This window comes from Rhopilema esculentum, chromosome 17, assembly GCF_057945365.1.
Source record: "Rhopilema esculentum isolate cy_ngs chromosome 17, ASM5794536v1, whole genome shotgun sequence".
NCBI classification, from domain to species: Eukaryota; Metazoa; Cnidaria; class Scyphozoa; order Rhizostomeae; family Rhizostomatidae; genus Rhopilema; species Rhopilema esculentum.
In genome coordinates this window covers 319,268-335,363 of record NC_142831.1, presented here as the reverse complement: position 1 = coordinate 335,363, position 16,096 = coordinate 319,268, and the positions used below count along the sequence as shown (strand labels likewise).

The following is a 16,096-nucleotide window of genomic DNA, read 5'->3' as shown; positions in this document are numbered from 1 at the left end:
TTTATTACTCAAATGTGAATGGAAATTCTCGAACTGTATCAAAAGTGAAATTTCAAAGTCTTTCTGAAAATTCTTTAGTAGAGCGCATATGTATCTGGGGCGTTTTTGTAATGAAAATTACTTTAATCGACTACTTTGGCTAGACATTATACGCAATATGGTGCACAATTGGGTACAATATGGAAAGAAAATTAATGTTGGGCGCAAGAGAACTTTAGGATTTATTCCCTTGGATAAATTAACAAGGTACTTTTGGTCTTCATTGCATCGTGATTTTTACTGAATTTTATCTGTACCCACAGGGAAAATCCACCTTCTTTTATCTATGAAGTTTGTAACTCGTACTGGAAACTCACTTTGGGATCTTTTACCATTCTTAGAGCTCTTTTACCATTGAAGGATGCAACTTTCATGCTTTTGACAAACGACATTTGGTTCTCAAACTTGTCCATGATATGTCAAACATACTTGATCTTACGCTGCAAAAAAAATTGACCAATTTATTTTGAAATTTTAACATTTAGTAAACTACTCATCCTTTAAAAGCCACTTATTTAGAAGCAAACGTTTATAATCAGGTTAGAAGCAAGTAACTGTTTCGTTGTTCCTCCCTATGACGAACTACAAGGAATAGCGACGTTTGTGTTGTCTGTTAGATCATGACAGTGTCTGTATTGTCACAATTGTTGATGAAGTTGCAGCGTTGCTTGAGGACCGTCCTTCGCACAGCAAGTGCATAGCTATGTTGAATAACTCTGGGCGTAAAGAGAAATGGATAAAGACTTCATCAGAAATCTCAAATCAAAGGAACAAGTCTAACAATCGATGCTATTTTTGCGACTTAATGTGCTATTTTTTAGGTTAGGAAGTTAATATTTGTTAGGCTCTTGCTAGGTCGACTTGAAGCTCTTGCAGGCAGATCCAGGGACTGTCAAACGTATTTTAAAGAGAAGCCAAAATGTGATGATTGAGAGTGTATTTAGTAAAGTCCGCCGCCACGGTTGGTCCGCCGCCAATTTAGGTTATATTTATCTGAAGGTGGCCAGGAATTGCATCAAAATTACATTTTAACGGGAGAAAATGGAAGGCAATATTTTTGAGGTTTTTAACTAGGTTCTATAGTTTTATCTATTTTAATGTTGACATGTAAAATAGGGACCTTGCAAAGTTTTAGAAAAATCTTCAAATAATCAACTTTTTTAAATTTGAATGAAAGTAAAATAAATGAGAGGAGAGAGATAAATAGAGCACAGTTTAGCACCAAGAATTACCCTACGCTCCAGTCCACAAATGCTGTCACACGACGCCTTATCAAGCATGAACTACATGAACTAGGATATCTGGCCTCGGGCCGGAGGTCGCAAAAAGAGGAGGAAAATTTCCAGCGTTCACGCATCGCTCCCAAGTCATACACATTCTCCCAAGTCTTTGTGTCAAAGCCATTTTCCTAGGAAATACCTTTTTTCTCTTATGAAACGTTAAAACAGTGCTTGGTATCGTCCCCAATTTTAGATCATAGGGGTATTGTTAATGAATAGAAGCTTTGGACCTTGATATTTGAAAATATTAGCAGATTTTTGCATAACCTTGTTGCGCCAAATGTTGGCTATTAACAAAACATGTTTCATTCCATTTAGGCTATTTTGCACGTGGTTTTTCCAATCTTTTTCGTATCGGCGCTAATGAATTCCCACCAGTGCACGAAAACGCTTACCAACATAAGATTCAGAACTTTCCTGAACTGCCTGAGAAAGCGTTTCTTTTTGATGTTACCAATGTGGAAAGTTTCAGCTTCGGCCATCTGCTGATGTGATGGACGCTAGATGTATGTCTTATTGCAAGCGTATTTGAAAACTTGAAAAAGTTTCAAATTCAACCTCCAAAACCAGTACTTTATTCGGGTCAAGTTTATTCCTTATGCTAAAAAGATAACTAGAGCAAATAAACTGGAACAAACTTCATTTTTAGTCGTACTTTTCTTATTTTTTATCACAAACCTGTCTTTCACACAGTATTGTATATCTATTGTTTGCTAAGTGAAAAAGAAACTTTAACGAAACATGTCGCCGCCTTATCCACGCTATCCTGAATTAGCCAATCTGTATATCGATTAATATCGATTATATCTAAGGTAATCAGTGGTAGTTGTATAAAAATCAGATGGTTGTTCCTGTGTTCATTACTTTAAAGCCCATAGTTATCTGTAAAATTAAAAGAACAAGAAGGCTAGAGTTATGGATAGATAAAACGAGCAAAAACGAAAGTGGATAATTGCCAACAGCGTTATGTACAAAAGGGATAATTTTTTTACATTTCCTTGGATGGGGATGTGATTTAGCGACTGTGCAATGAAATATAAGGATAACATTTTATATTATACTCATTGCAAGATTCACAGAATCCGGCGGACAGCCTATCCTGCGGTTCTTCCTTCTCACATAATGAAATATAACTTCGGCGTCATTAATATTTTATCATGCGCCACTTTAAAAACGGTTGCTTGCTACTAGAAGCCTAGAGACACATGTGATTCAAGCAAAAAGGACGTTTGACTTTCCTTGTTTGCTTGATTAGATTTTGATAGTGCTGCCAAAAATGCTTGGAGGTAATGCTTGCTTGATAGCATTGCAACGCCGTAGGAACAATTATTTTGCAATATTTTCCAACAAACGGGGAACTTTGCGGTAACCAAACTGTTTCAAAGAAAGAGTGCTGTTTCAACTGTTTCAAAAAAAAGAGTGGAAAAATGAAGTGCCAGGCGATATATCCAGTTGGAACATCAAGAAATGGTGGAAGTGCAATTGGAATAACTATATGCATTATTACATCGCTCTTCAATGTTATGTCTAACAGTACACTGGTGTACTCCTTAGTTAAACTGAAGCTTCTGCACAAAGCTACTTTCATCTTCTACTTCTTTATGACTCTGTCTGACCTGCTCATTGCCGCATTCCTGCAGCCGATGGTCAGTTACATTGAAACTGTTTCGAAGCAGTCATGCACCATCACCGATATTGTCGGCCAGTTCTTGGCTCTCACTCTATGTGAGTTTTCCGGCTTGATGATTACCCTCGTTGCCATTGACAGGTATTATCAGATCGTCCTGGTACAAAACTACGTCACATTCATGAGTAAAAGCAAGGCACTAGTTCTCGTCTTGTTGGCAGCCATCATTTGCACCATTGTTGGCACAGTTTCCGTCATTGCATCATTCTGGCTTTTTATCTATGAATTTCTTTTATTCCTATCTGTCTCCAACGCCATGATTCTGCTAACAGTTTGCATCACATATCTTAAAGGCTATCGTGAGCTCCATAGCAGGGTTACTGCCTCGAACAGAGCGATAGAGATTCGTATCGCACGACACATAGCAGCTCTGCTAGTAGCCATGAGCGTCTGCTACATCCCAACATTCGCTGCCCAGCCATTGTGGGTGTATAGCAAGTACAAAGCAAAACACGGACCAAGCACTACAGTCACTTTGTTTGTTTCTTCTGTCGCTCCACTTGTCATCGTAAACTCAATCTTAAACACAATTATATTGAATAAAACGGCTATTTTGTGTCTAACTTGAACTAAAAGGTAGGATTTCTGTTGATTGTGTAATAAAAGGCTGTATTTGAATCTTTATCGAACGAGTGATTTGAGTATTTTCATTACGAATTTTCCTTTGGTGAAAACCAAAATTTTCTTGAACTTGAATATAATTGTTTTCCCATAAACTAACACTAAATAAAGTAATGCGATATTAGTACTGAAATCTTCCATTATCACATCGAAAGCTTCAAAACACAAAGGATTTCACAGCAATCCCAACAGTTCCAATTATGAACCATCCTGCACTAAAACGTGAACTAAAGCGCTCCTTTTTGTCAAAAAGGCCTTCTTATTTTGCACCGAAATCCAATCACTATATATAACAAATACTGCCTCATTTTTCTTGAATTCGTAAATACTCTCACTCCGTAAATGTTCGCATGATAATTTGCTGACTACATTATGCAGAAACAGTAGACTGGTGTGGGTATAGTAGCGTTATGGGTCAGCAAGCAGACTTTCCTCTAAATGTAATTGTATCAAGTACCTAGGAGAGCTCATTTTGTGCAAACTTTTCCGCGTTGCAAAATGATCTGATAGATTCTAATTTAAGCGAAGGATAACTGTACACAATCTAAATCCACATCTCCACACGCCGCGTGGCGTACATCAGCAGACAACATTCTATAGGGTCAGTCAACCGTCCAGGGCTGATGCAGCCAGGGGCGTCGTGGCTATTGACTCTGTAACAGGGTTTTGCACCATAAGTAATCGTCTTTTATCTCGTATTCATTTGAATCTCGTTTAGTATTATGTCAATCATGTAATTATAACCTATTGTTCATCGTTAGTACATATGCCACTAGATTGGTAAATAGAGAAGGATTGATATGCACGATTACAAGGATGTAAGCACCAGGGGTTGTGGTCCACAAATTTATCTGATTAAAAAGTTTTTTGCCTGAAATTCTTTAGTTGCTGTTACCATTTTCATTTCATTTTATAATATTTATACAGGTTAAAGTTTCATACATATGTTTTTCAACCTGACCTGTTTAAAAGATTAAAACAAGCACTAATAACTATGTTATAGTACTAATACCAAAAGAAATTTACCAACCAAACCTAATTTACAATATTTAATAATACTAAGGCTATAATAAGTGAACGTAAAGATGAAATAGAAGTTGTCCCCGACTATAGTTGTTCTTTGAAGGTTTTCAGGGAGGGGGCCAATTTGGTAGTCCTTTCTAGACTGGTCCACAGTTTTGGACCCCGATAAGAAAAAGCCTTTTAGTGCAGCCGCTTAACCTCAAAAAATGGACGAATTGTGCATTTTATGATACAAGCATGAAATTTGGTACAAGTACACAGTTTGACACGCTAATTAAGATGAGATGCAGACCCCACTTGAAAATGCCCCCAAATGCTATTTTTAGACTGGGGTACCTGTACCCAGTCCTTTTTTGGTCTTCCTCCATATCTTCTAAACAATGCAAGTTATAAACTCGAAATTTAGTTTTCTGGCGTAATTTGACATGCTGATTAAGATGGGATGCAGACCCCACTTCAAAAAGTCCCAAGAATCTATTTTTAGACTGGGGTACCTGTACCCAGTCCTTTTTGCCTTCCTCCGTATCTTTTAAACTATGCACGTTATAAACCCGATATTTAGTTTCCTGGCGTAATTTGACATGCTGATTAAGATGAGATGCAGACCCTACTTCAAGAATGCCCCCAAAACTATTTTTAGACTGGGGTACCTGTACCCAGTCCTTTTTTGGTCCTCTTCCATATCTTTTAAACTATGCAAGACATAAATCTGAAATTTAGTGTTCTGGCGTAATTTTACATGCTGATTAAGATGAGATGCATACCCCACTTCAAAGACGCCCCAAGAATCTATTTTTAGACTGGGGTACCTGTACCCAGTTCTTTTTGCCTTCCTCCGTATCTTTTAAACTATGCACGTTAGAAACCCGATATTTAGTTTTCTGGCGTAATTTGACACGCTGATTAAGATGAAATACAGACCCAACTTCAAAAATGCCCCCAAAAACTATTTTTAGACTGGGGTACCTGTAACCAGTCCTTTTTTGGCCTCTCTCCATATCTTTTAAACTATGCAAGACATAAATCTGAAATTTAGTGTTCTGGCGTAATTTTACATGCTGATTAAGATGAGATGCATACCCCACTTCAAAGACGCCCCAAGAATCTATTTTTAGACTGGGGTACCTGTACCCAGTTCTTTTTGCCTTCCTCCGTATCTTTTAAACTATGCACGTTAGAAACCCGATATTTAGTTTTCTGGCGTAATTTGACACGCTGATTAAGATGAAATACAGACCCAACTTCAAAAATGCCCCCAAAAACTATTTTTAGACTGGGGTACCTGTAACCAGTCCTTTTTTGGCCTCTCTCCATATCTTTTAAACAATGCAGGTCATAAACTCGAAATTTAGTTTTCTGAAGTACTTTCACATGCTAAATAAGTTGAAATTAAGAGCCCACTTCAAAAATGCTCCCAAAAGCTATTTTTAGACTGGGGTACCTGTACCCAGTCCTTTTTTGGTCTTCCTCCATATCTTTTAAACTATGCAAGTCATTAACCTGAAACTCAGTTTTCTGACGTGATTTGACATGCTGAATAAGATGAAATGCGAAAAAATATTGAAAACCCCCAAAAATATTTCCTTAGACTGGGGTATTTTTACCCATTCTTCCATTGGATCCTATTCTTAAATGTGGAAACATGCAAGTTGTAAAACGGGAGTAATTTGACGTTTAAAACAAAATATCTTATAACAAACCTGAACGGTTCTCAGGCCTGGACTCGTTCTATACGGTAAAAACATAAAGAAAGTAATTGTCCTGTATTAGGATTATTCCTAACCTACCACAGGTCAAACTCTGCAACTCTTAAACTATTTTCAGCCTATACCGTAGATTTATGATGGGGATACCTTTTACAGTAAACTGTTTGTTTAGTTCTCTGAACACTGACCATCACAACTGCATAACGGGGAGCAAGGGATGTCATATTTTCGACACATACATTTTCCACGGCAGTTCTTTTTGCACGCACAATGCTTCAGTTCTTTCAAGGACTTTGAGGCCTCTGGGGTTATCATCCATACTGGCAAAATGGAGCCATTCACTTCTTTCCCTCTCCATGCAGTTATATCTGGTAGGTTTTGGATACATTGTAAGGACTGTCTCCAGACATGGCTGAAAATCAAAGCCCAGTGATTAGTTATCTTCATTTTGTGGAAGAGGCAAACTCACTGCCTGGGACGTTTGGAAGGCTTTTCCTGAGGTAACAGAAACTTTCGTTTCTCTTTCAAATGCTCCTGATACAGTTACCAATGAACATATGTCGTTGCTTCAGAGGTACGTGGTTTTGCTGTACGATCGGTCTTCTCAGTGTCTTTCAGTGAATGAAGCAAGGAGGTTTCTCTTTACAAAGAAATCGAGGACAGTTGAAGGCATACCACCAACTGAGGATGCTTTGCATCAACATGCACTTCGGTCAGCTTTTCAAGGAGGGTAAGATTAGATCACACTAGTGACCAATTGCTACGTACATGCCTATACAATGAAATTTTAGATTTTCATGTTGTTTATTGTTGAAGTAACTTATTCTAAAATAGGTCTACTAGAACTTTGTTCTCTTGATACTGCCCATTGCTACAGCATGATACATACTTGATAACTAATCTCTGGGCTTTGATTTTCAGCCATGTCTGGAGACAGTCCTTACAATGTATCCAAAACCTACCAGATATAACTGCATGGAGAGGGAAAGAAGTGAATGGCTCCATTTTGCCAGTATGGATGATAACCCCAGAGGCCTCAAAGTCCTTGAAAGAACTGAAGCATTGTGCGTGCAAAAAGAACTGCCGTGGAAAATGTATGTGTCGAAAATATGACATCCCTTGCTCCCCGTTATGCAGTTGTGATGGTCAGTGTTCAGAGAACTAAACGAACAGTTTACTGTAAAAGGTATCCCCATCATAAATCTACGGTATAGGCTGAAAGTAGTTTAAGAGTTGCAGAGTTTGACCTGTGGTAGGTTAGGAATAATCCTAATACAGGACAATTACTTTCTTTATGTTTTTACCGTATAGAACGAGTCCAGGCCTGAGAACCGTTCAGGTTTGTTATAAGATATTTTGTTTTAAACGTCAAATTACTCCCGTTTTACAACTTGCATGTTTCCACATTTAAGAATAGGATCCAATGGAAGACTGGGTAAAAATACCCCAGTCTAAGGAAATATTTTTTGGGGGTTTTCAATATTTTTTCGCATTTCATCTTATTCAGCATGTCAAATCACGTCAGAAAACTGAGTTTCAGGTTAATGACTTGCATAGTTTAAAAGATATGGAGGAAGACCAAAAAAGGACTGGGTACAGGTACCCCAGTCTAAAAATAGCTTTTGGGAGCATTTTTGAAGTGGGCTCTTAATTTCAACTTATTTAGCATGTGAAAGTACTACAGAAAACTAAATTTCGAGTTTATGACCTGCATTGTTTAAAAGATATGGAGAGAGGCCAAAAAAGGACTGGTTACAGGTACCCCAGTCTAAAAATAGTTTTTGGGGGCATTTTTGAAGTTGGGTCTGTATTTCATCTTAATCAGCATGTCAAATTACGCCAGAAAACTAAATATCGGGTTTCTAACGTGCATAGTTTAAAAGATACGGAGGAAGGCAAAAAGGACTGGGTACAGGTACCCCAGTCTAAAAATAGATTCTTGAGGCGTCTTTGAAGTGGGGTATGCATTTCATCTTAATCAGCATGTAAAATTACGCCAGAACACTAAATTTCAGATTTATGTCTTGCATAGTTTAAAAGATATGGAGGAAGACCAAAAAAGGACTGGGTACAGGTACCCCAGTCTAAAAATAGTTTTGGGGGCATTCTTGAAATAGGGTTTGCATCTCATCTTAATCAGCATGTCAAATTACGCCAGGAAACTAAATATCGGGTTTATAACGTGCATAGTTTAAAAGATACGGAGGAAGGCAAAAAGGACTGGGTACAGGTACCCCAGTCTAAAAATAGCTTTTGGGAGCATTTTTGAAGTGGGCTCTTAATTTCAACTTATTTAGCATGTGAAAGTACTACAGAAAACTAAATTTCGAGTTTATGACCTGCATTGTTTAAAAGATATGGAGAGAGGCCAAAAAAGGACTGGTTACAGGTACCCCAGTCTAAAAATAGTTTTTGGGGGCATTTTTGAAGTTGGGTCTGTATTTCATCTTAATCAGCATGTCAAATTACGCCAGAAAACTAAATATCGGGTTTCTAACGTGCATAGTTTAAAAGATACGGAGGAAGGCAAAAAGGACTGGGTACAGGTACCCCAGTCTAAAAATAGATTCTTGGGGCGTCTTTGAAGTGGGGTATGCATTTCATCTTAATCAGCATGTAAAATTACGCCAGAACACTAAATTTCAGATTTATGTCTTGCATAGTTTAAAAGATATGGAGGAAGACCAAAAAAGGACTGGGTACAGGTACCCCAGTCTAAAAATAGTTTTGGGGGCATTCTTGAAATAGGGTTTGCATCTCATCTTAATCAGCATGTCAAATTACGCCAGGAAACTAAATATCGGGTTTATAACGTGCATAGTTTAAAAGATACGGAGGAAGGCAAAAAGGACTGGGTACAGGTACCCCAGTCTAAAAATAGATTCTTGGGGCGTTCTGAAGTGGGGTCTGCATCCCATCTTAATCAGCATGTCAAATTACGCCAGAAAACTAAATTTCGAGTTTATAACTTGCATTGTTTAGAAGATATGGAGGAAGACCAAAAAAGGACTTGGTACAGGTACCCCAGTCTAAAAATAGCATTTGGGGGCATTTTTCAAGTGGGGTCTGCATCTCATCTTAATTAGCGTGTCAAACTGTGTACTTGTACCAAATTTCATGCTTGTATCATAAAATGCACAGTTCAACTGCTAAGCGGCTGCACTATTTTGGCCATTGATCGTTTTTAGCAGCGGTATCTTAAGATCAGTTTCTGATGAACGCAGAAACCGTTCTCTATCATCCGAACATTTTTCGAATAATTTTCTCAAGTTGTCGGGTGCAAGCATATTTAGAGATTTATAAGTTAGCGTGGCTGTCTCCTTTCTTACAAGATTTCTGATCGTTAACCAGCCAAGATTCTGAATTATCGGAGCAGCAGACGCATCGTATGGGCTGCTAGTTACAATTCTGGCAGCTCTATTTTGGATTTTTTGCAACACGTCAAGCTTTAATTCATTACAGCAGCCCAAAACGGAACAACAGTAGCTCAAATGGGGCTCAACAATTCCTCTATACATTTTGTTGAGGATGTTAGATGGAAGATATTTCTTAGAATACTTAATAAGTCCAAGGGCTCGATTAGCCTTGGTCTTGATAGTATCGATATGCTGGTCCCAGTTGAGCTTACTGTCTATCTGAACACCTAAGTATCTTGTGTTGGTGATCATTTCAATGTTCTGATCACCCATTGAAAAAGAAAAAATGGTGGAGCATCAGGCTGGCTTTCGATTTTACGGATGTTTGGACCAGAGCCTATAACAAGTGACTGCGTTTTCACTACGTTCGGGGAAAGTTTATTTGCATGCAGCCAATCCTGTAGTTTCAAAAGATCTAAGGTTAGGTCATTTTGAAGGTCACCAATACTTTTTTGAAGAGAGCAGCATCACTTTGACTGACTTCAATAAATCGGCCAGAGAAAAGCCAGCATGTGTCCCCCCCCCCGGGGGGGGGTACGTCCGTTATGGTCTGACAGGGGGTCCGGTCAGGGCCAACGCTAAAATATTGGAAAATTACCCTCAAATGGTAGTACCTTTTTACAAAGCCTCTAAAACGGTAGCATAAAAACCGAAATTATTTCCTTGATCGCATCCATTTCTTTGTGCTCTCCTGGTCCTTTTTTGACAAATTTCTTCATAATTGATTGTTGTTTTCTCGGGGAGGAAAAAAGTTTGTCCATTATCTATAACAAATCGCAAGCTAAACTAAGCAGCTCAGTTATTATCGAAAATAGGCCATTTGGTAGCTATTTGGTAGCCATTTGGTAAGACCCTCAAATGGACTGGACCCCCGTCAGGCCTTAATGGGAGTACCCCCACCCCCCCGGGGCATCTGTATACGAACATTGGATAATCGTAGTCATAATTATTCTCATTATCTGTGATGAACAGTAAAACTCGCAATAGGACTGATAATTGATATCTTTAGAATCTATAGAAACTAACTGGACAACTTTCAGTGCACGAGAAGCCTGTGTTAGGGGTCTGGAGCACAGGCTATGCATGAGAAGCCTCCTTAGCAATGATTTGTCAGCAAATTTGCCGATTACTTTGTCATAACTGAGTATCAAATAAGTCAAGCTCAACATTTATTTTCTGTACAAGTGTACAGAGTTGGATAGGCAGACTGTGAAATTAATAATAACCACGAGTTTTACTGTTTTCGAAAAACTTTTTCTGTTCATATCTGGTGAGGGATGGAGGGGGGAGGGGGCACCTGACCCCGTGCTTTTTTGGCGGTACAGAACTTGCAAATGGCTTCGAAAAAGCAAACATTTCACGACATATTACGATGGGAAATACATACCCAGTTGTGGATCGAAATAGGCCAATTTTTATTCTGATATGAATATTGTATACTGCGATGTTGTTGTAATTTTTACAATAAATTTGAATTGGTCTGAAATTTTGTTTCTCGGTTGCCCGCGTTTTGTTCTCAGATCATTGGTTCCCAGTTCCCATTGCGTGTTTATGCGTGAAACAGAAGTGATAAGATGGCGGATCCACTCACGTTACTTCGTCAGTTCAACATAAATAAAAAAGATATAAGCGAAGATGATAAATACATATCGTTCGATGCCGTGTCTTTTTTAAAGACTTCAAAGACCAGCTACATAATTTGCAGAACGACACCAAAGGAATATTACACTCTTGAAGCGCTTTTGTTTTTACTCAAAAATGTCCATCTTTCGCATCCAATCTACGTCCAGCGAGCCGGTGCTGCAAAAGTACCAGTCGTTCGTTTTCCTGACAGAAAGGATTTACTTGCATTCTTAAATGGCGACAAAGAAACTACACAAAGTATCGATAAAAGTGCTCCATTGGAACTTCCCGTGCAGCGTACGACATCGCTCACTTCGAAAAGGCCACTTCAAGAAGGGTCGTCCGAAGGAGCGAAGAAAGCACGAACCGAAGACGGGCAAGCAAGATACGACATCCAGGAATGGCTTGCTTCAAAGCTGCAAGATAAGAAAGAGGGTGCCGTGACAACAGAGAAAATCAGGAAAGAAGGAAAAGGAGGACTGAACACAGTTATGTCTGTTGAGAAGATTGCAGAAATTAAGAGAAAGATTATCACAAGGAAAAGAGGAACCATCAAGGGTGATGATGAATTGGAGTCAGGAATGTTAGAGCAAGCCCCAATGCCACCTACAGCTTTTACTGCAATTCCAGATATTGAAACGGATGTGACAAAAGACATTGTGATGAGGGAGAGACTTCTGAGAACAAGGACAAGTGTTTTACAGAGTTCTGGAAAGGTGTTCCTGAAAAATGTCTTAGCTATTTTACAGTCAGTGAAAGCGAAAGAAGGAGGAAAGGTTGAACAAACCAAACCAGAGCAGCCACCATTAAAAAAGGAGGCACCAGAGCTTGCAAAGAAGCCAGTTCCAGCTGCATCTTACAGTCGTTATGACCAAGAGAGGTTTGGAAGCCATATTGACAAAGGTGGATTTAAAATTGATACTAGTGCCACTTTCCATGGTCTTAGTCTTGAAAGCATGAAGGAAGGTAAAAGTCAACGCCAAGTCACCCAGCCAACTGCAAACTCAAACCCAAATAAATCCCCAAGGCATATTCCAAGTGCACAAAAGCCAAGTGGTCTGCCACAAAAACGGGAGTCTAAAACCCCAATCATCATTGTTCCAGCAGGAACTACTTCACTTATATCCTTGTTGAATGTAAAAGATTTTCTCCAAGATTATAAATTTGCGTCTCCTGAAGATAAGAAAAAGTCTGGTGTTGTGAAAGAGAGTGAAGTTTTACTTCAGAGGAAGAAGGATATGGTACTGAACCAGCAAATTCAAAACGTGACTGTTCCTCTAAGAGTTGTTGATCAGCCTTTAAAATTATCATCAAATGACTGGAATAGGGTTGTTGCAGTTTTCGTCCAAGGTCCATTATGGCAGTTCAAAGGATGGCCTGCAGTGCTACCAGATGGTTCTCCAGTGGAAATCCTTACAAAAATCAAAGGCTTTCATGTTAAGTATGATGACATGAAGCTGGATGCCAATGTCAAGAAATGGGATGTTGAAGTTTTAACAGTTAGCAGAAATAGGCGACACATGGACAGAGCCTGTGCATTGAAATTTTGGGAAATTCTCGATAAATTCATGGTTAAAAACAAGCCAAATTTGAGATATTAATAACTTCAAATATGATTGTGAACCAGTAATATTTTGATGGAATTACATCAATTCAGCTTCTTATTTAGATTTAGAAGTTGTTTCAGACTTCTCCATACAACATCTTTGAACTTGGATCAGAATTAGCTGTGAAAAGTAAGATAAACTATACATTTCAATAATGCTGAAGTTTTTTATATTGATACAGTGATGGCAAAGGTATGCGTTTGTGAGACATCAAAAATGACAGTGGATGGATGAGGTAAGTTTCACTTTTGATATTCTGTCAAAATAGTTCCTGTCATGGTTTCAAAGTTTAAGCTGCCATAAAACAGCAACAGTAACTTTGAAAATATTGAAATTTCTATTTGGGCTTCATTTGGGTCTATCTTTTTTAAGGCTAGTTTGCTATGTAAGTTTACACAAAGTTTTTTGCCTAATATCTTAAAATTTGTTTATCTGCTTGACTGATCTTGAGTGAGCCCTGGTATCTGTAAAGTGACAACGTTTGTTTCAATGTTGTTTTATTTGAATAGCATGATCAAACAATACAACATTTTTTCTTAAGAGAGAAAACCTTTAGTAGCTGCAAGCACTTTGTATTTTATTATTGGTAGCAAGGGTCATTTGCATATGACTGATAGTGTGAATAAACTTAATATCTCCTACATTTATGTTTGTGTATAAGTAATACATTGTTGCCTTAAAGACCGATCAAGAACAGAACTGAAATCCATTAACAAAGGCAGGCCAAGTCAATTCAGCTTTATAACTGTGTATGTGTTGATGTATATTTTATTTTTAAATGTAAAAATTTAAAATTTTGCTTCTTGTGTACTTTACCTGGAGAGATTTCATCAATGATGAAGTAGTTGTAGACATATTTAAAAGAGAGTTTTACTTTGAAGCTCTGTTTTGAACTTGTTCCATGTTACTTTGTTAAGTGGGATTGTACCTTAATTTCCATACATTTCTGGTTTGTTTTTAACTAAAGCTCTGATTTAATTTGTGTGGTATTTTGCCAAAGTATAGTCCAATGAATATCTAGCATGTTGCTCTTAAATAGGCAAAGGAATTTTTCTCAAACTGATGAGCTTCTGAGCCAAGAGTAAACAGGCCAGTTTGGCTGTCCATTGATTCCCGCTAATTGGAAGTATGATACTCTTTGTGTTATAGCAGTTCTGTGTAGTTTTATTTTTAAACTGTTAGAAAGAATAGTTTGCTTTTCATTCAATAAGTTTGATACATTGTACTGTAATAAATTTGGCTTATTATTAAGGTATAAAAAGGCCCTATAAGAACAATTTCCTAAATTTATCAGAATAAAAGAGAAGGGCAAATTTAAGGTGTACTTTTGGTATAAGAATGTTTTATATTTAAAGTGAATTCATAGGGAAGAAAAACTAAGAAGTACTTTAGCCAATTCCTTTAAAATACATGTTTTGAAATTCTTAAACTTGAAATTATTGTTTAAAATTAAATTGAAGTCAATTTTTCTAGAACTCAAGGTAAAAATTTTACATTTTCAATTTTTATTTTGGATTTCTGTTTGAGAAAGAAAAGTAGCTTTGAGTCACTGTAGAGAAAATGAAGGACAGCTGGGTAGAAGCATTGTATTCAGGAGTCGACATTATAGGATTGATATTAATAAGATAAATAAGTAACCAGTTTGGTATCAAGGACTATACAAAGGCATGTGTAACATAGTGGTGGGGGGATTCCCTTCCAGGTCCAAGACTTCCTCTGCCGTTGAAAAGCAACTTTTTCCCCAATTCGAAAAGGCTACTGTGGTGTGGTTTCGAAAGAACTGGTATAATGCAAATGTGTTGGCAAATAAAAACAGAATATTGAATTTCTTTTTAATCATCATGACAGTTTGATGAACTGCATCATGTGCAAGCTGTAGAACAAGCTATGCCATCAGTTTGGATAACATCCAGATTCTTCACTGAAAACTTTCAATAAAATCTCTTTTTATGGTACGGTTTCTGATCTCAAACATTTCATGTAAAGCTCTAAATTTAGTTTATGTATGTAAGAATGCTTTAAAGCGTCTTCAAAATAGTAATTAGTAACAAATAATCATGAAGTCTAAGGACGCAGCGCAAAAAATTCGGTATGAAAACAGCATGAAGTCAGTAATGAGCATCTTGCTAAATGTAGTAAATTGCAAACAGCGCAATGATTGTCTTTGAATGCCAAACAGGCACCCTTTCCTAGCTTTTCCAAATTTAGGCTGAAGAGCACTTTGCCTTTGTCAGTCAAGCTATGCTGTTTTTTCTTATTCTGCACTTTAAACATTGATGTTTTTAAAAGTAATTCTTTTAAACTGTGATATTGTAAAATTTGATACTGCTCCCTGACTGATGGAGCTTCCGTTTTAAGTAAAATTGAATTGAACGAGAGTTCAATTTCTCATCCCAAGCTAAATTGCTGGCTTCTCTTAGCTAATGTTACTTCAACTACAACAACAACATTTTTATTATCACTGTATTATAATTAATTACAAGTGATTAAAACATTGCAAAAATAAATTATTGAAAGATTAAGTGTTTTACATTTAATGATGTCAGTTAGAAGAAAGTGAATAATGAAAGACACGTAGAAACAACTCAAAAGAGCTTTCTAGCTACGCGCCCTTGTGTGATTCTGAAGGCTGCATTGTGCTTGATAATAGCTTAGCATTAGCACTTTGAAGTTGTATTAATACGTCAAGAGAAAGTCAAAAAGAAAATAGAGGGAGAATGAAAGAAAGGGTGCAGCTCCAAAAGTGTATCATGATAAGGCTAGACAAAATAATTCACAAAAAAAAGAAAATGCAATTGGAAGGCCTATGAAGTTTGGTAAGAAAATATCTAAACCAAATTGTTGTCTTCGAGGTATATGTGGAAAACAAAACAACAAACAAAACAATTTATAAGCGTAAGCGAAATCATATCACAGTCTGAAGCACCGGGCTATAAACTGCGTACGATTTCTGTTTGTGAGCATGGGTTCTACCGTGAACATTTGCTATACCTGGTTCGGCATAAGGGCTTACTAAGAAGAATGTTTGAAGACAAGCTGCTATCATATTTAGCGAATAAATTTTTGATGAATGGGAATTGAAGTTTTAACCTGG

The 16,096-nt window shown here is 37.5% G+C and overlaps 3 protein-coding genes across 3 annotated transcripts; all 3 read left to right on the top strand.

Moving 5' to 3' along the window:
* Nucleotides 1-19: 19 nt before the first annotated feature.
* Nucleotides 20-5,658, top strand: LOC135683342 (uncharacterized). The gene has a single exon (XM_089113523.1). It carries the CDS (start codon nt 2,747-2,749, stop codon nt 3,572-3,574), a length of 828 nt encoding a protein of 275 aa, XP_088969649.1. The 5' UTR covers nt 20-2,746; the 3' UTR covers nt 3,575-5,658.
* A 625-nt stretch (nt 5,659-6,283) lies between these two features.
* LOC148958121 (uncharacterized) lies at nt 6,284-11,185 on the top strand. Its single transcript, XM_089113524.1, has 2 exons — nt 6,284-7,086; nt 7,278-11,185. Exons 1-2 carry the CDS (start codon nt 6,914-6,916, stop codon nt 7,519-7,521), a joined length of 417 nt encoding a protein of 138 aa, XP_088969650.1. The 5' UTR covers nt 6,284-6,913; the 3' UTR covers nt 7,522-11,185.
* A 128-nt stretch (nt 11,186-11,313) lies between these two features.
* On the top strand, nt 11,314-13,872 carry LOC135680908 (parafibromin). Its single transcript, XM_065195138.2, has one exon. It carries the CDS (start codon nt 11,347-11,349, stop codon nt 12,994-12,996), a length of 1,650 nt encoding a protein of 549 aa, XP_065051210.1. The 5' UTR covers nt 11,314-11,346; the 3' UTR covers nt 12,997-13,872.
* Nucleotides 13,873-16,096: the final 2,224 nt, after the last annotated feature.

Excerpts from the sequence above, each read along its gene's own strand:
- LOC135683342 (XM_089113523.1), top strand. The coding sequence starts at position 2,747 with ATGAAGTGCCAGGCGATATATCCAGTTGGAACATCAAGAAATGGTGGA.
- LOC135680908 (XM_065195138.2), top strand. The coding sequence starts at position 11,347 with ATGGCGGATCCACTCACGTTACTTCGTCAGTTCAACATAAATAAAAAA.
- LOC148958121 (XM_089113524.1), top strand. The coding sequence starts at position 6,914 with ATGTCGTTGCTTCAGAGGTACGTGGTTTTGCTGTACGATCGGTCTTCT. Across the intron at positions 7,087-7,277 it reads CGGTCAGCTTTTCAAGGAGG|CCATGTCTGGAGACAGTCCT; the intron begins GTAAGATTAGAT and ends TTTGATTTTCAG.